The following is a 24,154-nucleotide window of genomic DNA, read 5'->3' on the forward strand; positions in this document are numbered from 1 at the left end:
GGAGGCAGCCCGGGTGGGTGGGTTGTGCCCCGGTTGCTGGAGGGCAAGGTGTGGAGCAACCTGAGCCCGGTCCTCTGGGTGCGAACAATTTCACGCATCCATTGCTTGCCGACAACATTTGCTTTTCATCACTTTGTTTGGTGTGCATTTTGCGGGCCGCAATAATGAATCCAATGGCGTTGATAATAATCTACGGGCCCTTCTGTGTGTTTGTGTGTTTTTATGACTTTTTTGCCTTGTCGAAAATCGGTGGCAACAAAAACAAATATGTTTTTGTTTGTTTTATAACAAACAGAGAGCAGAGGCAGAGGAGGAAGAGCAACCAAAACATTGCAGAGTTTGAGTGCTTTTTATGTTGTTTGCCAGGACAAAGTACTTCATCCTGTCCCCAGCTATATATATAGATATATATATATATATACGAGTTGGCTTTAATTAGCCACCAGCAGTTGGGGCCAAATAATGGATTCGAATGCTTATTGAACTAAAATTAAATAGATTTATTATTCAATAAATTGAACGCTTATGCTTAGAATATGATGCTCATCAAAGTGCTTGTTTTTGCCGCTTGACTTTTGGAGTAGTGTAGAAGGTGTGTGTGTGTGGGGTGTGTGTGTTGTGTGTGTGTGTGTGTGTGCCGAAAGCGCAATTTAATTTTACGACAGATACATTTATGCTTATTACTTGTGTGTTTCTGCGGTTGCTCTACGTCTAAAATATGTCTACGATGTGGTCATAATGGTTATATATGAGTGCGCGATGATGTGTGAATGTGTGCTCTTATGATTACATTTCAGATTATATATATTTCTATATATATTTATAAAGTATATGCTAAATATTGATTGATATGTACAGAAGGGACTGGGGGGTTAACACAAGAAATGCTAGGATAGCTTCTGGGGGACTTCTCGACGACAAAAAAACAGATTTCAAGCTAAAAACAAAACGGAGGATTTTCGGGGTCAAGTCTAACCTAGTTTTATATATTCATATATATTTATATATATCATATAATAATAAATCATTTATATATAGTACGTGTATCGGTACTACCCAAGGTGATGATGCACTCGCTTATGTAGGTAATGGCTATCGATAAATACACGCTCGCTGGCTTGTCTTTTATGTAAATGTGGAAATGGAGCACACAAGTGCATCCTATATATCCCATATATATCCTTATATATAGGTGGGTATATCTGTATGATCTTCTGCTGGCGGCGGCGGTAGGCATTCAACTGCTACTTGGATGTTGGATTTTCGGCCTAATGCGCTTTCCTTGTCTTCTTGTCGGGGCCTTGGCGAAGCATCCTTCGCATCGTCCACATCCTTCACATCCTCCGCATCCTGTTTAGCCTGCGTGTGTGTATGTACATTTATGGTTCGGCATCTATGTGTGCTTGTTGTGTGTTTGAGTTGAACTTCTTTTGTATTTTTCTGAAAAATATAACTTTGGTATTCCTCTTGCTCCTTGCCGGTGCTGCTTTTATCCTCTCCTCCAGCCTATCGCCTCTCTAGCTGACCACCGCGTCCTTGAGCAGGGGCATTGCCACGCCAGCACCACCCACTGTCGAGTTGTTGGCTCCACCTGCTCCTCCTCCATTCACAATGGCCGCCGCTGTGGACTCCATATCCTGGTCGTCGTCATGCTCGTTCTCTACCTCCTGCTTAATAGGGGATCGATGGGCTTCATCTTCCTCTTCAGCGGCTTTCCTCTGCTCCTGCTCTTCCTCATCATCGTGCTCCTGCTCCTCCTCCTCCTCCTGGTTGAGGTGGACTTCAGCCTCGTGGCAGGGTGAGCTGGTCCTTGTCACACTCTGATTGGAGTGGGCCACATTGGCCACCAGGACACCCGAGTACTTGACGCCATTCAGCTCCAAATTGACCATTAGCTGCTGTTCACCATTCTCACCGGTGCCTGTAAAGGATTAGAGATTAGTATGTGCTTAGATACTCCTTCTATCTATCAAAACTCACCATTTCTGGCCACCTGGAACTGCATGCCGGAGAGCAGGCTCAGCGTTTCCAAAGGATTCAGCTTGCCACTGGCCAAGCTCTTATCCCCGCCACCTAAATCCTTATCCTGTGGCTTGGATCCGCAGCCGCCCTTCTTCTTGGTGGACACTGGCGAACTGTGGCGATGACCCACCGAAGCGGTGGTGGTGGATGTGCTGGGCGAGTTCTCAATGGCGGAATCATCGGATTTGTCCAGCTGATGGCTCTGGTGGTGATGATGATGATGGTGGTGGAGGTGGTGTCCATTTATTGGCTGCGCTGTCTCGCTGTCATCGTGCAGCGAGGACGAATTGCCGGTGGTATTGTGCTCCCCATGGCCGTACTCATCCTCCGGCTCACCCTCGGAGGCGGCATCCTGGTGCTGCTGCTGCTGTTGATGATGATGACCGGCCGCCACCGCTGCTGCCTGCTGATGATGGAATCCTGCCGCTGCAGCCACTGCGGCCATGTTGTGGGGATTCAGGTAAAAGTTGGCAGGGAAGCCGGGTGGCAGGAGGCCGCTGCCCATGCGCTTGGCCGGCGGTGGCTGGTGGCCGGTGGAGAGGTCATCCTGCTCCACAGGCTCTGGCGTCGGCTCCCGTTCGCGTTCCCTTTTGATGTTCGTGAGATTCGGCGGTGAGTCGGAGAGGTTCAGAGCTTCGCTGCAGTGGAGAGTGGAGAAAGAGCAATGGAAATGGTTTAGGTCTGGACTCAGTTGGTTGTTACTTTTTACCACAGAGGGCGCTTTTCTGGCTACTTTTGTAAACTAGGGGGCACTGGGTTGGCTTTTTTTTAACTAGATGGCGGCACTAGATCTTAATAAGTTGTATGGTAATAAAAAATTATAATTTAAATTAAAAACTAATGATCAAATTACTAATAATTGAAATATTCAAAAATGGGCAAAAAATTGAGGTTTTTAACTGAGTATGCAAATTTGTTAACCTAATAAAAACTAGCATATAACTGCTTTCCAAATTAAAATTAATGCATTTTTAGCTTGGTTATGACTAATTTTTATGATCAAATGAAGATAATATCAACTATTTTTCTTTTCTGGTTTCCTCTCAATATATATACATACATCCCTAGCCCCACCGTATTTTTGTTTGAAATGTTTGCATAATCTTAAATTAACATTTTTTTCAGCTAATTAAAACCTTACCGTTGCTGGGGGGAGGTGTGTGCGGATCCCGGTGGACTGTTGTTGTTGTGATACATGTGCCACAGAGCCACCTGGGCGCTGAGCGCCTCGTGCTTGCTCAGATCGGGACTCTGCGAACGCTGACGCTGCTGCTGTTGCTGCTGCAGGTGATGTTGCTGCTGCTGCTGTTGCTGCTGCGACTGTGATTGCTGCTGCTGGTGTTGCTGCTGCTGAGCCTGCTGCTGCTGCTGCTGCTGATGCTGCTGATGGGGCAGGCTAGCACCCAGGCCCGGCGGCATGGCCTGCTCCTTCTTGGCCTGAATCAACTGCAAATATTCCATCATACGGCTTTCGATCTCCTGTTTGACCAGATTGGGCATCTGGCCAAAGGCCGGGGCTCCCATCAATCGGTGATGGGCAGCGGCGGCGGCAGCAGCAGCCTGAGCCTGCTGATTGTTGGCCACCGCGGCATGTGTGACCAAAGCCAGAGGGGACATTTGTTGCATGCCACCCGGTAGAGAGGGTCGCGAAATGGGTGTCTGGTGAAGGGAAATTGATTAAATTAGTAATGAAAAGGAGCAACAGTTCAATAGAAGTTGAAGGAAATATATATAGATCCTTATTCTGCTTCCAAATCAACACTCACCAGCGGCATCTGATTGTGCATGGCCTCGTACTGGCCGTAGCTGGAGCGACGTCCTTCCCGGCGATTGCCATCGATGGCCGCCTGCAGCTCCGCCGGTGTGCTGAGGTTCTTCTTCTCGCACTCGTACGGGTAGAGATACTTCATGTATCTGCAAGATGCATAAAATTATTAATAAGCGCGGCAAACATCAGCAGAGGAACTTCACGTTGATGTCCTGCTTAAGTTGAATTATCGTGTAAATACGAAAGCGACAGGCAAACAAATCACAATCCCACCAAGAGAGATGGAGAGAGCGAGTGCAGGGATCGCTGATCGATTGTTGCTTGATCGCTGCAATGTTTGATTGTTTGCCCGGCATCTCGGCATCCCAGCATCTCTGATGGTATTTGTGTTTGTCTTGGACATGGCAGGTATAACCAGGAAGGGACCTGGGACCTGGGACCTGGGACCTGGAACGGAGAGCTAGAGGAGTGAGAGATACTTACTGGGTGCGCAGGGTGAAGGCGGCACTGGTGATGCTCGATGGCAGATGCAGTCCCTTGATGATCTCCTGCCACAGCTTCTTGTTGATAACATCCACCAGACCGCCGCGGGCTATCACCAGATTATATAGTTCGTATAGATCCAGCACCGATTTGGCCATGATCGGCAGCCGATTGATCGGTGTGCCTAAAAAATGCAAAGGGAAAATCGAGGAAAGTCGAGAATTAGTAAATGAAAAATCAAGAAAAATCGGGCAAATGTACAATGCAACTTGTTCATCTTGCATTTGGCTCGTTAAATTCGAAACAACAAGCAAAACACGAAACGATTTAAAGATCCATAAAACAGATTTATCTCTACCATCGAGTGCAGCATCAGCTTCAACAGCAGCAGCATCCCATCCCATACCCTCACCCACTCATCGATCACGAAGCAATTAACACTTGTGGAGCCCGGTAGCAGCTGAAAAGTGCAGACCGAAGCCGATAAAAACTGAAATAAATCCTAATTGCTGCCCCAATACATGTGCACAGATACCGAGACATAGAGAGAGAGATATAGACGCGTGTTTGTACATATGTTGATCTGTTTATGGCGGCTAATCATCATCATATACATTGGCATTCGCCTCTATTTGGTATTCAAAATTGTTGTTATTCAATCCTCTGGCTTATCTCTGGTTTATTGCACACCGAAAAAAAAATACAACTACAAATTGAATGGAAATTGATTGATTTTTAATTGCAGATTAAAATTAAGTACAACTTGTAGAGATATCTCCTAGCGATATTTATGTTTTATAAAGTTCAAAGCATAATTAGCTCTTAAAAAATCTATAAAATAATGTCTTAACTTAATATCTTCCTCTAATGTTACCCCTGCAGCCTCCATTTATACCTTCTCTTTAAACGTTTAAGCAACCTACACTTTTTGTGTGTAGGGCACACGAAACATATAAAAAACGAAATCAACCTGCATAATTGCTGGGGCTCTCTGTACGATCGATTTTGTATAATGCCGCCCGGCCTCCTTTTTTATCTCTCCTTTTTTTACGATCCAAATATATATACATGTAGGAATCCAGCATTCGATCGACTTTCGGCTGTGTGTGTTTTATGAGCCCCAAAGGAATCAATCAAACCCGGTGATGGACGTGTTGATTGAATGAAAATACGTTTGTTTTTTATGCATATAAACAAATTGAGTGGCTAGTATCAAAAAAAAAAAACTACAAAAAAAGGAACAGGGAGAAAACTAAGCAAAAACTAAAGATTGGATCGCTGCACGAGCCAACACTTATAATCAATGGCAATTTAATGATCAACTCGGCCTGCCCGTCACTCGAATCGATCGTTAAACTCTACAGGATCGAAGGCCTCAGGGCCGAATCCCGAACCGATACCGATACCAATGCCGATTTCGATTCAGATCGAATCCTATATGAACCCATCCCGCACGCACATGCGCCGACACATTATTATTATTATTTTTCTTGGCAGACTTTTACATTATTTTTTGTGTGTGTGGCTTTCAGCCAGCGAACTCTTTTTGGGGCCACATTCACTGGCACTGGCACTGGCACTGGCCTTACCTCAGCCACATCTATTTATTTATTTGGACGCTTGCATTTGTTTTCGTAGATGTCAGGCGTTTTTAATGGAAATTAAAGGAAACTTGATCGAGTCTGAAATCATAACGCCACCAGAGGGAGTCGCGTTGAGTCTCTGATTTTCCCTATGGCCTGTGCCAGGGAAATATCTACAAAAATAGCCACCGCGTTGATAAGTGATTGACGTCTTTTAATTAAGAATTGCGCCGCCGCCTCTTTGCTGCACAAAAACATCGCACGGCAAAGCGATCCATCCACATTTATACTCGGTACCAGTTTTCTCTATTTTATATAGTCTGTGTGCCCCAGCATAATATTCTTTAGTTAGTGGTACAATTGTACAATATCATTCGTCTATAGACATATGGACACGGAATACTTTTTCAACCAAAGTCGCATTTTTCGGCAGTTTCGGCATTTTCGGCGCTTCCTTCTCTCGTCGGACGGACGGATGGACGACACTTTAGACAGTTCTTCAAGAACCAGGCATCCCCCAGATCCCCCAGTTCCTCAGCTCCTCAGCTCCTCAGCTCCTCAGCTCCTTAGTTCTAGTGATTCCCTCCCAGTGGTAGTAGCAATCCCCCTTTGCAGTGACCGCGTCGTCGGAACATGCATATGTCAAAACTTGAGCGCATGTGACAGATTAAAATCCATTAAGTTGTCAAGGCACCGGAGACGTTCTAGCCATTGGTATGTGTGTGTATAGCATAGATTTTTTATATACTTTGTATGTAACTCATACGGAATTACATAAAATAAATAAATAAATGAGAGGAATGCTTTGAAATAAAATAAATAGTAAAGGAATTCTTGCTAAACTTGCTGGGAAATTAATATTTAGAATACAAATAGAAGCCGAAAAGTTAAGGTAAATATTTTCTGTTGTATTAATTAACAAGGATTACAGGTCCTTGAATTTTAATTGTATTAATACATTTAATTTAATATTAATAAATTAATATTAAACCATCTTTACGAAGGCTTCTTCAACCTTCATCTCTCTTGGCCTTCCTTCGAGCTATTAAGCAAATCTTTAAAAAGTTTATGCATTTCCTTGTTAACAAACTCAAAACTTATTCAAATTAAAGTGGAAAATGTGCCAGGACTTTGCAGGAAATGTAATTTATTCGACAAAGTACAGTCACGTCAGGCATCAAGACCACTAATGACATCTCAGTATTGTATTGTATTGTATTGCATTGCATTGCATGCCATGAAATCCGCTTGTATTTGTTAATGCTCATAATTAATGACAAAAGTGCAGGAAAAGCATACTACTACTCGGGTTTATAAATAGCATATAGCCGCCTTAAAAATTTAAGTACCAATATGCATATGGTACCCCCAAACCGCTCCTCTTTTCCTCAACTGTGGTGTGTGTGTGACAGTAATTTGAAGTGACAAAATGACAAAAAGTCAGGCAACCAAAATGATTTCTCTACTTCTTTCGGTTTCCTTTTCTTTCACCCAGAAGAAGAAATTCTTCTTGCATATTTTAATGGCTCCCCTCGACGCTCGAAAATCAAACGTCAAAGTGCCGAGAAATTTATTCAATTAACATAATTTGAGTGAGCCCGAAAAGCACTTGGCTGACTGAGTCAGCAAATCCGCCATCTGGGCCAGGGATATGCAAATAGCCCCCAGAATTCCCCCCTCTTTCTCTCTGCCTCACAAAAAAATCGAAATACAAAAAGAAAAACTTCAATGCAAGATGCAACTTACCGCGCTTTTGCATAAATGAAAACAAATCGTCCAGGAATTCTTTGCGTTTGGGGTCATCGTTGATTTCATAGAGCTGGAAATGATATTGAAACAATTTTAAGATATTTTGTACATATTTTTTTAACTAAATAAATCCCAAAGAATCTTGGAAAGTGCCTAAACAGTATTTATTTTAAGCATTTTAAGTAGAACATAAAATATTGCAACTATGTATTAAACACATTTCGTTGTTAACATTATAAAATCCTATAAAATGAAGTAACTCATTTTATTATAATCACTACACATATATATTTCTTTCCTAAGCCTTTAAAATTATATACTTTTCTATAAAGTTGAAAAACTCTCTCATTTATAATTACTAATCCTTCTTAAGTCTCCCCAAAATACTTAATAAGTTCCTTTCTCTGTACAAAACAAACAATTTAAAGCGTATTATGACACAATGATAACAAAATCATCTAACAAAAGAGCCAACAACTTGACTCTTTTGGCCAATGGTTAGCCACAAAATGGAGTTCTTTGGCTCACTTCTGGTCTTTTGTGTTGCCAAAACAACAAAAGGATGCTCAAGGGCGCGTGTTGTGATCCTGTCTCTCTCTTACACTTCCCTTTGGACTGTTTGCTGGGGGTTGTTAGAGGAAAACATTCCCCTAAGTTCAAACTCCAACCCCTGACTTGGAAAAGAGTGTGAAGCGTGAATTGTACAATGGATAATTAGGTGATAAAGATAGAAGAGGGAGAGATGCAGGGATACAGAGATACATTTATGTATATGTATCTGACGGTTCTCTGGAGTATTATTTATCATTGCTGCTATCTGAGGTTTTCCTGCGGCTCATGCTTTGACCTTTGCCACCAGGAACCAACTTGCAAGAGCTCGAAAACCTAGTCACAACTTCGAACTCGTACTGGTTACTCATTCCTCGTACTCATACTCATACTCGTACTCGTACTCGCATTCGGCTGTATGTTCAGAATTAATGACAACATCGGAGTGAACTCATCAAATTCGGAATTCATCATACTTTCCGCCTACTGCAAGGAGGAGAAGGAGTTCCAGGTCCCAGGCAGCTTCTATCCTATACCATCATCCCATCATCATCCCAGACGTGGTGCACATTCTAAGTCAATGCGAATGATGAACTGCTCCCGCTCTCCTGCTCCTTGTCCCTCTCATCTCCCTGGCATAAATGATTTAAAACCAAGTCAGAGACTCTGGCCCAGAGACTCCAACTTTGAGTCAAACTTCAACTCCAACTCAGGACTGGGTTTTATTTTTTATGATGCTCGACGCCCACAAGAGCCATCGGTATATCTGTGTATATATATATGTAGGTATAGTATATATATGTATATATCTCGAGGCTCCACCGAACACAAAATAAATTAATTGAAATTCAACTGGATTGGTTCTGTCTTTTCTCTCCTTTTCACTGATTCACAATTCACTTTAGTACCTCCTGTATTTGATCCTCCGAGATGAGCATGATCTTCAATAACACTTGCAGGGGGGTTTCTATATAGTTATTGGTATCTGAACTATCAGGCACACTTTGCAGACACTTGGCTGGGTTTTATTTCAGGTCGGAAATTGATCAACGCGACGATGCAACGCCATCAAAGGTCGTTTATCAACTAAAAATGTGGCAGGAGTAGTTTCAGTATCTCAGGGATTCTGGATTGAAGTGCTGCCGGCGTCGCAGTTGCTGCACTCACGCACACATGTGCAGAGCAATATGTATCTGTGTGTGTGTGCAGGACTGACTGCCTGCCTGTCTGGGTTATACATATATATATATATATATATATTTGTATTAATAATCATAAAATGAAGTCCCACAAGGGTTGCCTGCAAACCTGCCTGAGTCTCTCGATATATCTACTCTGGTTTCCCTAGGATCGATCCTTGCATCACAGCAGCCGCCGCAGATATCTAACATATATATCTATGTATCTGGCAAATCGCGGCAATAAAACCATAAAACAGTAAAACAGGATTTCTATCCCCTAACAAGGATTCCCGTGGACCAATCATAATCGTTTTTATAACTATCGAAGTTAGCTGCCTGAGCCGCACACACACACACATGTTTCGAACTCCGATTTGGGTTCGGGTTATAAAAATAATCTCACTTATTTGTCGCCTGGACTTAGTACCTAGTACAAATCCGCCTCACTGAACCCATGAAATTTGAATCCTTGATTCTGGGAAACCATCTCGACGGCATTTTCGCCAGCAGCAGATCAGGCTGCGCTTCGGTGTAATTTATAACTATCAGATACATATACATAAGATATAGCTACGCATTCAGCGACACATGTAGGCAAAAAGGTTTCTGGATGGACATTAAAATTTATAGGCACAGAGATCCCGTTGCACGGTTTTAGATCCTAAGTGTTATCCTGCTGCATATCGAGTGCATAATTTGACCGCTCCAAGTAAATGCAGCAGAAGCAGCTATAGATACAAGATACAATATACAAGATACAGATGTAAAAGCATCTGCAGGTTGCTTGCATATTTATTCAAGAATTTCACACTCATTATACGAAATGTGTTGAACAGATTTCCCGATTTTTGTTGTGTTTTTTTATATTTCATTTCATTTGTTGGCTCTTTAGGATTTTCTGTGGAATGCCGAAGGCAATGAAGGATGTGTGAATAAAGTAAATAAATAACTAAATAAGATTATATTAATTATATTTTGAATTTTAAATATGTTATTAGGACCCTTTAAAAAAGAAAAGTATCATGCAAAATTCTATAAATTTTTTGTTTAATTTTTGTCGATTTAAAAAAAGGCGATAAGGGTTACATTTTTAAAATTTTCAAAAATTGACAAAAATATTGGGATTTAAACTGAGTGTGCAGATTTTTTTAACCTATTAAAAACCAACATAGGAAAGGTTTCCGAATTAAAATTAATGCATTTTTAGCTTAGTTATGAATATTTTTAACTTTGATATTACGGAAAAATTTTCATAATAAAATATCGGTTCCAAAGAAAGCAAATATTTTAAGCTTAGTTATGGTCGACTTCCGATTCGGATAAGGACACTCAAACTTTATGTTATATATTATTTGATGCTAAATTATAATATTTAAAAAGCCTAAAACTAAATTTAAAAATTTCTTTTACTAATAATAATAGAAATACACTTCAATCCCTCTTAAACAAAGAAATCATTTTGATTGCTCAACTTCAGTAACTTAACCTAAACCTCCTTCACTTCTGAAAGCATTTAGAACGTTAACCAAACAATCACTAACTTTAGTTCTTGGATCAACTAATTACAGCAGTCGGAACACGCGCCAAAAAATAAAAATAACACTTCAAATCGAAAGGAAATTGCACAATTTGAAAGATTGAATTCCCCCTCGCCAGAAAACTATGTAGATTCATATATTTGTGTCTCGCCTTCAGAATTTAGAATTAAGTACAAAGAAATAAAATAAACTAAAGAATATTATTGGAAAATGCTTTAGGGGTCTATAATTAAACATAATTATTCAGTATGTACAGATAATTGACATTGATTAATGAGAGCAGAGCAGAGCAGGGCAGGACAGGACAGAAAGAAACTATATAATACGAGAAATGAGCAGCGAAATGTACCAAAAATAATATTTTTGTTTTACTTGTTGTCTTTTTTGTCTGCGGATGGATGGATGGAAAGATAGATAGAAAGATAGATAGATAGATAGATAGATAGATAGATGGACGGACGGATGGCTGACTAGCTGGCTAGCTGGCTGACTGATGGCCAAGACTGAGAACAGAAATCAGAGCGCAGACCAAAGTTTTTTTTTGGGAAAGGCAAATGGCTGAATGAACGTACGTATCTTGTGAATTGCCACAGAGGAGCGCTCTTTCAAAATGGCTTTCATATACAAAGTCGCAGCGCTATCGCTTCAATTAACATAATTAACGTTTCGTCTCGTTTCCACAATTAATGAAACAGGGCAACGGCCATTTTGAGTGGGCTTCGGGCTTTGGGCTTCGGTCTTGGATTTTATCCAACACCTACAGATGATGGGTCTGTCTCTAGTCCGGGGTGGATACAGATACAGATACAGATACAGCTACAGCTACAGATACGAGCCGGTTTCTGCAAAAACACATCATCATCATTCAAGCCGCACGCGGTGTAAGCGAAGGTGTTAAGCGTGAAGCGCAGAGATACATACAGACCCGCGAGATACATAAGTATCTTTTGCATTGCACTGCGAGGGTCAAAGTTTTTATAGTGCATAGAGAATGCGGGCTTCGTTTGATGGATGGCCCAAAAGGGAGCCAAGCCGAATGTGTGTGTGCGTTTAAAGTTAATCGAAATTTGGTTTTTATGGCCAAAGCGAGACGACGTTAAGAGTCAGTTCAAACCAAAAGCTGACCGGGTTCACACAGTGTAAATGTATCTTAAACTCTCTCTCTCTCTATTCTATCTGCTCGCACATTTTTTGGCAACCACACTTAATGACCGAAATATTGTGCACTCGAGAGGTCGGTCTTCATCGGACCTCCTGCCTAATTGCTTACTCTGGCCAGCAGCATCTGGACCTCACATGTGGCCAAGGAGGGATGCTTAGCTGCTTAGCTGTGATAGCCGGCTATTTTCTCACCAAATTAACGCCCTGGAAAAAGGGGCCACACATTAATTGCTCAATTGCAAACCGGAACTATCTCATCATTGTTGCCTCAAGGCGAAACGAGATCACCACTGGACCGGACTGGACTGGACTGGACTGGACTGGAGCATCTTGCAACTGGTTTGCAGCGAGATGAGCCCCTTCGGCCAGGTGGGTTGGCTAAGGCTTAGGTTGGGCTTGGGTTGGGTGCCTCTTCCTTAGCCGGCTATTAGTCGTTAATTGATAGTTTGCCAGCATCTTGTTTACACACAGTTTGCTCGATTGTCGATTTCAATTGACTGGAGCTGAAGCTGGAGCTGGAGCTGGAGCTGGGAACTTACTACTAACCTGTCTGACTTGTTTGTACTGCTCTTCAAAGCTCCATCCATTATTCTGCTGCGATGAATTGGATGCCTCGCTGGACGTCGACGAGTTGGATGCGGAATTGGCTGCAAAGTGGCGGGCTGAGTGCAACAGTTAAACACAAATGGAGTCGCCATGCGATCAATGGATATCGGGATACCAACCTTCTTTGCCACTGGGCGCTGCTGTTGGGGATGCGAAGGAGAAGGGATGTCCGCCTCCACTGTTGCCTCCTGAGCTTGTTCCTCCTCCCCCTCCTCCAGCTGTGCCTGCTCCTCCTCCCCCATTACTGCTGGGATTACTATTGGAGCTGGGTGTTGTGGTGGTGCCACCGTTGTAGTTGCTGCCACCACTTGGAGCCGAGGTCACGTGGCCAAAGGAGGCGGCTGCCGCTGCTGCAGCCACCGAATTGTGGGGCAGCGGGAAGCCCGAATTAATGGTGGTGGGCAGCATATTGGCTCCAAAGGCCGCTGCATGGGCTGCTGCCGCATAATCCTGCTCCTTTTTTCGCATAATTGTGAGAAACAATAAATAAGAATTCAATATTCCAATTACGTTCTATCAAAGCTCAATAGACTTGTGATTAAATCATTTGACAGTATTTGCATGAGCTAATTATTTATGTTTGATTAATCGAAACACAATTTGTATACATTGAAAACTCACCATCAGTCCCACCTTCATGTCTCGCACCTGCATCTTGAGCTTCTCCAGAACATCGCTGTGCTGCAGACTTGGAATGCTGTGTAGGCCACCGATGCCCATGAAGCTGCCCAGGGCATTAAGCGGATGATTCGGCGGCAGTTGATGATGATGGCTGCAGGAGTATGAATATATATGTATATATATAGAGGTTATCCTATTGCCATTTATCAGGAGCAGTCACTCACCTCAGGGGCAGCTCGGTCTGTGGCTCGGGACTGGCAAAGTTACCTCCTCCTCCTCCTCCGCCGGAAACTGTGTGACTTAGACGAGCCGCAATAGCCGCCTTGGCGCTCAGCTGATGATGCTCCCCATCCACAGAGTCGCAGTCTCTCATTTCGTCGTCTGTTCGATCACCATGTGACTACACAGAGGGAAAAAATATATATATTACTTTAATAAATGTGGAATATGGAAAAGAAAATAAAGCTTACAGAGGAATATAAACTCCTTGTGACTCCCCTTTCTTTCTTAGTTTACTTTGTTTACCTTCAAGTTAATTTCAAGCCTTTAAACACTCACTCTTTTATATATCCTTAAGTATCAGGTAACTAATTTTCGCGCAGTGCATCAATTACGTTTAAACAAAGAAACCCCGATGAGATACCTCCAAGTTGATGGGGAATTAATGGCGGCGCTTATGTCAACAAGCGGCCTGCTGGGCGAGCTTAATATGCGGCACTTAGTCAGGGCAAATCGGAATTGAAAATCGACTTATTCAGATACTTGGAATCTTCTGCCGTGGCGTGGGCAGTGGTCATTGATCTAGCCGGACTCAGAGAGAGGGGCTCGATTCTGGTTTATGGCATGTGCCAAGAGCTCACATTAACCAACTCACGCCGAGCAATTTCAATTGAAAGCAACTGAAAACAACTTCCTCCGGCGGGGTGACAACAAAGGTAACCACTTAATAAATTAACAATGGCAGACCCACAAAACGGCAATCAGCCCCAGAGCTGTTCGCACTCCACACTCCACTCCATCCAGGGCCGGTCTACAGGGTTCCCCCTTGACATAGGAGAGGCAACAGAGTCCGCTCCTGGACTTGGAGCCGTGACTCTTTGCCAAGAAGTCCGCCACGCATGGCCGAGAGTGTTGAAGTCACCAACTGCGACTGCAACTGAGTCTTTAGCTCCATAACCATGGCTCCACAGCTCCACAGCTCGATGGAGCTCCTTTCGCAGCTCTCTCGAATGCAACTCCATCACGGCTTCTTGGTTTTTATGCATTTGGAGAGGTGCAAATTAAGCGCATCTGTGACTGTGTGCAAATCGGGAATTTTCAATTTAAACACAGCCATCGAAGGGGCAGGAGTGGCAGCAGTGGCACCACCATTCCGCGGAGCGGGGCCAAGACAAAGTAAGCCAGGCCAACTGTGAGTCCGACTCGCAAATGTATAGCATATATGATATGTATGTATGTATCTGAGACTGTGTTTGAGCCTGTTTGTATGTGTGCTCAACATTTATCGCCTGGCTCTTGGGTGCTCCATGGAGCTGGAGATGGAGCTGGAGCTGGAGCTAGTGGTGTCGCTGGGGCATAATCATAAATGCAACCAAAACCAAGGCATAGACAATGCACCTACTCCGACGACCATAGGGATAGAGAGTTCCCGGAATTCTTTGAACACACCGCTCCATTGGCAAAAATGTTGCATATACGAGTTGCGGTCAAAATAATTATGGAGATAATGCAATTTGACTTTAAAAAGTGCTCTGAGAATATATATTTAAAGCAGTTTTAACAAAGGAATTGGGATTATTTTAAGGGCATGTGGGTTTAAGACATTAATTACTTTATAAAGCATAATGATCCCTTGCTCTACCATACATAGTTTTTAGATAATTTGGCATTGGTTTATTAGCGGGGAATTTTATGATTTGCTGCTAGTTTATAATTTTATTTACCAATTAAATAAAGATATTTATCTGATAAACAGAAAATATATATACATATATCCCTAAGATGACGCTGTTTTGATATCTAAATTAATACAATTTTAGTAAAAAATAATGCAAGACATTATAATTATACCCTTCCAAGGTATCAATCAGAAGCTTGTAACTTGTGAAGGGATCATTTGCGACCCCATAAATTATATATATTTTTGATCAGTTTTAACAGCTGAATCAATCTGGTTATATCCGGCAAAAATCTAATTTTTTTCAAAATTTTTTAATTTTTAAAAATTTTATAAGGGGTTACATCATTAAAATTGCCAAAAGTTGGTCAAAATTTGAAATTTAAAAAATTTTAAATTAAGTATACAGATTTATTAGCCTAATAAAAACTAGCTAGGAAATGCTTTCCGAATTGAAATTAATGCATTTTTGTCTAAGTTATGAGTTTTTTAAACTTTGATTTGTCGGAAAAATGGTCATAAAAAATCTCGATCAATAAATCAATACTTATTCAAAGAATGTGAATATTTTGAGTTGTTATGATCGATTTCCAATTCTATCCTTAAATTTAAATGCAAACTATATAAAGGGTATAATAGCTTCTTTAGATGATGTACTTCTTTAAGGAAAATGTATACAAAACCTAAAGATATCTATGACTTTATCATTATATTTAAAGCCTCAAAAATTCCCTTTTAAATATTGCATAGAATAAGACCGTATAGGACACACTTCCTTTAAACTACCCTCGCATTGGTTGTAGCCTCTTCGAGCCAAGTTAACTCTTAACTGAACTCGTCTCAACTTGGCTTGGCTGGGTTGGTTAGTTAGTTAACTCAACTTGGCGGTTATACTTGGTCCATGTTTGCGAGTGTGTGTATATCAAATTAATGTAACTTATCGAAGCCGTGCGAAATACAGGCACACAACCATGAGCTGCTTCTCTGAAAGCCGGGCTGCGTTTTAGTTGCGGTCCGCTGTTGACCAGGCCCAAACAGCAATTGTGGTTTCTGCTCCGCCAATGGCCAACATCGAGCTGAGAGCCAACCACCAGGGAAAAAGAAAAGGAAAAACGGCATGCAGGCCATGCCAACTTGCACCTATAAAATGTCTAATTAATGCACAACGAATTTGTGCCGCTTTAATGTTGCTCCAACGAAGAAGAGCTTACACATGTAATTTATTTAAAAAATATTCATTAAAATGCAATGACAATGTAAGCATGAAGAAATATGAGTTAAGAAGTAGGTAAAGTGAGGGGAGTTTGGGTTTTTTAAAGGGGTTTTAGATTACTTAAAACATTTAATAAAGTAGGTAATACTTCAGAACTGATATCAAACATATCCTTCAGCTCTCTTCAAGTTCAAATAAAGGATTACTTATTAAATCTGTAAGAAAGATTGATTAAGTTAGTAAAAACGGAATTCAATCAAGCTAAAAGCCAACTTCAAAAACACGTTAACATACTTCCCAGAAAAAAGCAAAGCAACCTAACTATTTCCACTTCAACTTCAAGGAAGAAATCCATCAAAGCACCGCAACGATGCCCATTTCAAGATATGGAATTTCATTGGAATATCGGCAGTGAGCTTCCGTGGAATATATATAGTCGTAATAGGCGTCGCATAAATCACCATGAAGCGATAAGGTGTTCCACTTCGAAGGCATTAAGTCACATCCAATGGATGGCGGGAAAAAAGCACCCACCCGCCCGCACAATCATCGCCGATCCACCGCAAATCGGCTAATGGAGGTGTACAGCCTGGTACCTGTACTATATAGCTATATATATATATGTATATATATTACTCAAATATCGGGGGACACGCTGGCTCCATTAATTTCTGCGTTGATAAAACTACTGCTACTGTTATCGGGCAGCTAAGACAGGCTTTCGAGTAGAGACATTAAATCGCAATTAGACCCACAGACAATGAGGAAAACTCCGCTATATATACACTATGTCGGAGATACTACTTACTACTCCGAAACTACTCACAAAACAATGGATATGGATGTGAATGTGGGTTCCAAGACGGGGGAACAGACGGACAGACGGACAGAGTCACCTGTGCAATTTACTTTAATAGCTTTCAATGCACCGCAAGACTGCGGCTATCTGAGTGGCCTGTATAGGTAAAATATTTAATTTATTTGCGGCCCCAGCCCACAGGTTTTTATCGCTAATTAGTTGACATTACATTTTCGATAGAGTGGTAGCTGGAAAATAATTTATCTAAATTTATTATCATTGCATTGGCAAGCAGCCACAAATTGCAATTTGCCTAATTTCCATTCGCTGTACTGGCGCAATTGACAAAGTTCTATAGTAAATTGGCTTCGTGGACTATCGAAGGTCTCTACAGAGGCGGACGGACAAGGCGGACAGAGAGACGGACAGACGGACGAACGGACGGACAGACCGTATGTGCAACATGCCGTGCTAATTTAAAACAAAAGGACGAACCGCTGCGACCGCTTGGAAACCCATAATGCGACAATCCCGAGGCGAAGCTGTGAAGGGCGCTGCCGGCAAACAGGATCAGGATATTGCTACCAGTCCAGGGAGATATATATATCTATATATATATACAGCAGCAGCTAGGCCAAGGGGCGTTTATTGTGTGAAGGATTAAGATTACGAGCCTGCGAGCATGTGTATCCGCATCTGTATCTGTGGCACTCGATTCCTCTGGTCGCCGGTTTTACAACTGCATTTCCTTGTTTTGTTTTTTGTTCTCCTATTTTTTTTTTTAGCCTGAACTATAACCTTAATGTCCTTAGGACTCAAGTGGGCTTCGTCCTGGATCAGTCCGGGGCGTACTGGCGTCTTTACGTTTATTACGTTTGTCTTATTCAAATTCTAAATCTCCGAAATTAGACACATTGTTCTGACTAAGTAGAAAAGCGGGAAATATATTTTGTTGTAAATACTTAACCAATAAAACTAATCATGGGTTATTCGGGGAACTTTGCAGTTATTTATTTGCCATTTTGTATACTTTATTATAATGCTTAACTAATAGAATTTATTTGTTATTTAGTAAAGTGTTCGGCTAACACTTTTTTTGATTTAGGGCTTGAGGAAGTATTCATTTGCTGACAGGCATCAGAGCTATAAATATAAATTCATATTTGTCACATCTTTGAAACTGTCAAAAAACGTAATCGTAGATGACATGACGAAGGCCCACTAGAGATGGGATTCATTTAGATTTACTAAATAAATTGGGAGAATTTATACTTGAATTTAAATTATATGAAAATATACGCATTTCACAACTGATTAGGTTAAAAATATTTAAGAAATAATGTATCTACAAACTGTATTTCTATTCTTAACTTCCAGGTCAATTTTTGAATGCTTTCTTGGACTTTATTACTTATTAAAATAAACTACTAATTGGATTATAATATTTTTAATACATACACACTACTCAAGGCATCAAAAAAAAGTATTTTTTTTTTTTTGTTAATTTTTTTTTTTTACTATATACACCATCAACCCCTCAAGCTTTCGTGTGCACATGTGCCTCGGGCTCTTATAACCGAATAAATATATAAATAAAAATTGCTCATTTACGCATCTACCCCGTGGCGAATTATGTATTTTCAGGCAATGCAACTGCACAAGATACTCTTAAAAAACAGCAATAACAACAACAACAACCAAATGCGGCTGAAAACTAAGACGGAAAAAAATAAGAAATGTGTGTGTAAAAAGGGACTAAAAACATGTGCAACGTGGTCTTCGGGCAACAACGAGAGCATGGAAATAAAATTAAAATGCAAAACGTATCTGAAAGATACATATGCCGGCACACACACACACACACAGATACCCGAGCTCTGAGGGTGTGTGTGTATTGGTACAAACGCGATTTCATTCGCTCGCCAAGCGTCGAAGCGGAAAAAATAAAGCGAATAAAATATAAAAATGGAAACAACAAACTGACACACACACACATACACACACAGTCGCAAAACATAATGGCGCTGGCCGTGCCCCCCCCCCCCCACTCGAAATAAACCCCTCTTGCCCTGTACCCTGGGCACCCCTTTTATCCCTTTTTGGCACGCACGCCCATGTAAACTGAGCGATAGGGCAGACGAAAAATTTCGCGTAAACAATAAAAAATACAAAAAAAGAAACCGGTTAAAAAACAAGCGAAAAAAAGAAAGAGAAGGAAAAGCGCAACGGTTAAACAATACACGGTAAAAAAATTATAGAATTAGCTATAGAATATATACTATACAGAAATATAAGCAATGTTTCGAGAGATATTGTATCTTAAGAAGATTATTATTTCAATACAAAAGAAAATCAAAAGATATATCTTTAGTTAACCAAAATCACTAAAATATTAATTAAGATGTAAGCAGGTTAATATTTTATTCTATAAATACAGAAATATACCCCCTATTTCATATATCTTCATTTACAAAAAGACATTTAAAGCCTTGCTATTAACTTAAACCTAAATCCTTTATATACCATCTCCTTTAATAATTCCAAGCATTCAACTCTTTTTGAAAAATACTTCTAAAAATAATATTACAAAATACTAAGAAATAAGTTAGAACTACCAATTGTATAGTCACCAATATTTCTCTCTGTGTAATTGTTGGGCTGGGTTCTACGTCTGAAAAAGTTCTGTCCGTCTAAAGTTTTTCGGCCTTTATGGGAAAGTCCCACTTCCCGGGTCTCTCTCTGGATTCCAAGTCTGGGTCTGGGTCTGGAGCTTCAAGTCTCCGGGGTGGATTCATTGCGTCTAGCTTCGATTGCAGGCGGCAATAATTAAAAACTGCATTATTTTATTGCCTTGGCCAGCCCGCGAGTCCGCCTGTCTTGTCTGGACGGTTAAGACCTCACTTTATTGGATCCGTACAGAGCGGGGGGAATACGAGGAGGAAGGTACAGTCCCAAAATATATCCATTTTATGACTGGGTGTCGCCACATAAAGAAAGTTCGCCCAGACCCCACTTTCTAGTACTTTTAGTTTGTACTAAAGAGAATTTGTTAAGTTTGCTGAAAGATACTACAAATCAAGGAGAAGCTATCTAGGAGTTGAGGAGCAACAGAGAATCTTTAATACCACTTCTATTTTCTTTAAAGGAGTCTATAAAAAAGTTATATCAACTATAATTAATTACCGTAATAACGAAAGAAAATATTGTATAATGAAAAGTTCAATTTTGTAAATAAACATTTAATTGCAGGGTATTATCATTATAGTAACTTTTAAAACAGTCATTTAAATCATATATATTCTTGATAAGCACCAACAGGCGAATCGAACTAGCAATGTTCGACATAAATCTATTTTTTCGAAAATTTAAATCTTTTTAAAATTTTATAAGGGGTTACAACGTTAAAATTGGAAAAAATTGAAAAAAAAAAATCGAATTTTCTAAAAAGTGAGTTTAAAGATTTATTAACAATAAAAACTAGCATAGCAATGCTTTCCGAATCGATATTAATGCATTTTTGACTTAGTAATTGTTTTTTTAAACTTTGATTATGGAAAAATTGTATATAAATATATGGGATAATATCGAAAATAATATCGAAATTTCAAACTGCAAGGGTACTTAGTCTTCTTTCTTGTTATGATTAACAACAAATATTTCCAGTAATTCCTTTCGTATGCCAAACCAAACCAAATTTAAATGTTCAAATTCCCCATAACGTATTGATTACATTCTGAAATCAATAATAATTGGTTGTATATTGATTTCAGCACCCATTTGTTTGGCTTCCTTCAAAAATATATATTTTAAGGGGGGGCCACTGAGGTGTAAAGTGAGCTGAGGCAGCCAAACATTAAACAAGGATGTTTTTTACTGCTTAAATACAACAACAATTATAATAATTATTTGTTTGCCAGCTCTTGATTATTCAATTTGTTAATGCTCACGCTATTCTTTGCTGTTTTTCCCCCTTGAAGTCGTTTGACCACGCCCATTTTAGTTCACATTTAGTTCAAAGGGAGATGGATATAGTCAGATATATTTATATATAGTATATATACCTATAGAGAGAGAGAGAGAGCTGTGGGGCTTTATTAGCACGCTGATAAATACACCTTTTATCCACACACCGATCTACCCAGTTCGTGCCCTCGCATATTCACATTTTCGCTTTGCGATTCGCAATTCGCATTTCGCTTTTTCTTGCCGTTTATTTACACTCTTTTTTTCGCAATCGCAATCGGCAGCTGTACTGGAAAAATCCAATTAACAGTTTTATTAGCTATGGTTGGCAAAATAATTCATAAATTCATTAAAAACAATACGAAAAGCGCAAAACCGTAATAGTACCAATAATAATCATATTTTTTACGATCTATTTCTGCTGTTATTGAGCTGTTTTTCGTTTTTATTTTCTTCTGCTGCTGCTGCTGCTGCCGCTGACATTTTGTCGCCCGAATGCATTTTGTATTAAATTTTAAATTGAAAAATATAAAGTAAAACTATATATAAAATGACTTTGCCACGAATGACGTGACATATCGCCCAGTTCCTTCTCCTTTTTGGCAGTTTCAAGTTCGCGCCCCAAACCAGAAACTAAAAGCAAAACAAATTTCGTTTGTCATTGCGGTTGAAAGCGCCACCAAAAGCCAATACAAAAAAAGAATATTTATTCATTTGGAGGGGAAAGAGTCACGGACATGTCATCCCCCAAAGGCCCCCACTAGATACTTAATCAAATATTTCCCCTGCTATATGGTTATGCAAGAGGAAGGGACCGGAGGAGAATAAAGAAGAGCCGCGGAAGAATTTAATAAAAATCGTTGCCTGTCAGCGTACAAGAAGCCAAACAAATTATAACAGGTGCCGCTGCTCGTCCGACCCAAATGGTACAATGGCCTGGGACAGGGGCGTCGGGGAGGATGATGAAAAAAGGGGGGTGCAGAAGGGTGCCCAGTAAGTGGCCCAATCTGGCTTGCTTCTCAATCAACCAAGTGTGAAACAGTTAACCCCTTTACAAGAACAGGTAAATGATTTCGTAATGCCAATGAAATATTAATTGGGAAGTATATTTCCTTGAGTTCTTTAATAACTTATTCTGGATTATATAGTTAAGATCCAGATAAGTATTATAATTACTTTTGAATTTAATAAATTAATCATGAAATATTTGCATAACTATAACGACACCTTTGGTGGTTCATTATAAGGCTTTTTAATGCGGAATGAACACAGATGAATGGATGAACACAGGATTACAGAAATACTAGTCTAAAAATACTGGTACTTCATAATTCACCACAACTTCTTCAATCTTTTATTAATTATTTTTCAAGTAATTTAAATCTTAAAATACAATCCCCTCAATTGTACTTTTCTACATGTTTCCAGAAATACAAAACCTCCATTAAAACAAAATATACTCGAAGCTAATTAAATTTATAACATTTCCCGAAACCCTGTTTCCACATTAAAATGGTCATAAATAAAAATGGAAAATGCTGTTAAAATCAAAGCAAAGTGTGAATCCAAGGCAGACATTCAACGCCAACCAGTCAAAGCCATTACCAACCGCTGAGATTCTGTATTTTTTGGGGGATTCCCCGCACCCATGGCCCGTGATTTAATGTGGGAACTCTGCCCGAAGCACGTGCAGAGTGTAGAGTGGTCAGAATCATAAGCCAGTTAACAACAGCACCAACTCTCAATTGTCCAAAGTCATGTTCGCGGGCTTGATTTAATTTAAAAACGATTCAAAAATTACAGACAAGCAATTCAGCAATAATTTTAAACTCTGCGTTTAACCCAAGTAATTAAAGCGATGCTCGGATGACGATGCTGGGCATCCAGGGGCCTCGGACATGGGCAGCCGTTGGGCACGACTTGGTCTCTCTCTCGGACTTGGTTTCATTCGAGAATTTATGACTTTTTGACAGCCCACATTATTGTTTAATCGTGACTTTCGAGTCGAAAATCGGAGCGAGTGGCAATCGCAGGATTTGATTTGAATAGAAATTCAAAAATACTGAAATACGGATTGTTTCAGATCGGATGTGCGAATGACACCAGCATTATAAGATCGATAAGATGTGTGTGGGTATGGGTGAGCGGACTTTGGGTTAATTAAATAACACCCACATGTGGATATTCAATTGTGAGCGAACCCATCTCCTCCCGAAAACCCTTCAATTAACACCACCGCCGCCACCACCAAGAAGGGAAGAAGATCGGAGGAGGCTGAATCCAAACAGCACTTTTGGTGACTGAGATCGAAGGGATCCCGAGATTGTGTTTGCACAGCCCAGAGGAGCCGATGGAACTGATGGATATGATGCCACCGATGGAGCTGAGCTGGCTATTAAAAATTATGTAAATAGCCGGACCCGGGAATGAGTGTATAAAGTCTGGCTCATTGTTGATCAAGCCGGCAATGTCTATTAACAATAATAAAAATGAAAGAAAAACAAAGAGGCAGAAAAAACTAACAAGAGTTTTATTGAATTGAAGACGATGCTGAAGCTGAGACTGAGTCTTGCATACCTGAAAGCGAATGGCCGAAAGGCCTGAAAGGCAATAAAACCCATTTAATATTCATTTAAGGTACTAACAAATAATGCAAATATTTGAACAATTTATTTACATATGAACGCCATCAAAGAGCTTGAATTGAAAGAGATCTTTCAATCGATGGAAATTGTGAACGAGATCCCACCGCTACTTGGGTTCCCGAGATGAAGATGGAGATGGAGATAGAGATAGAGCTTCCCCCCGAAAACAGATGAATCTATTTGTATTTATGAGTATGTTATGCACTTAGCCCCCCGATCAATGTGTGAGTATATCTGAGTATCTCGAATCGCGGCTGTATAATAACCGTCTTGTATGCGACCATTTAGCATGTCACCTTTTTAACGGCTCTCCGGGCAAACAGACCCGCCAAAAAATCAGAGACTCGTTCTCTCTTTTGCCGGTTCCCAATTTCAA

The 24,154-nt window shown here is 40.4% G+C and overlaps 1 protein-coding gene across 6 annotated transcripts in view; it reads right to left on the bottom strand.

Annotated features, from left to right (window-relative positions):
* Positions 1 to 476: 476 nt before the first annotated feature.
* retn (retained) overlaps positions 477 to 24,154 on the bottom strand; it is a 68,989-nt gene continuing 45,311 nt past the window's right edge. For 4 of the 6 annotated variants that reach the window (XM_086827218.1, XM_086827217.1, XM_086827220.1 and 1 more), the window contains 10 exons: positions 13,486 to 13,661; positions 13,262 to 13,412; positions 12,760 to 13,096; positions 12,581 to 12,696; positions 7,603 to 7,675; positions 4,274 to 4,457; positions 3,789 to 3,936; positions 3,164 to 3,681; positions 1,981 to 2,660; positions 477 to 1,921 (listed from right to left, as the gene is read on the bottom strand). In XM_086827218.1, the coding sequence (XP_086683344.1) occupies positions 1,518 to 1,921; positions 1,981 to 2,660; positions 3,164 to 3,681; positions 3,789 to 3,936; positions 4,274 to 4,457; positions 7,603 to 7,675; positions 12,581 to 12,696; positions 12,760 to 13,096; positions 13,262 to 13,412; positions 13,486 to 13,661 (2,787 nt within the window). In that variant the 3' untranslated portion in view covers positions 477 to 1,517. The remainder of the gene's footprint in view (positions 1,922 to 1,980; positions 2,661 to 3,163; positions 3,682 to 3,788; positions 3,937 to 4,273; positions 4,458 to 7,602; positions 7,676 to 12,580; positions 12,697 to 12,759; positions 13,097 to 13,261; positions 13,413 to 13,485; positions 13,662 to 24,154) is intronic. The other 2 variants (XM_020948772.2, XM_086827219.1) reach the window with 1 other exon arrangement.

The sequence above is a fragment of the Drosophila serrata genome, unplaced genomic scaffold, assembly GCF_035046125.1.
Source record: "Drosophila serrata isolate PLE 108 unplaced genomic scaffold, ASM3504612v1 contig_165, whole genome shotgun sequence".
NCBI classification, from domain to species: domain Eukaryota; kingdom Metazoa; phylum Arthropoda; class Insecta; order Diptera; family Drosophilidae; genus Drosophila; species Drosophila serrata.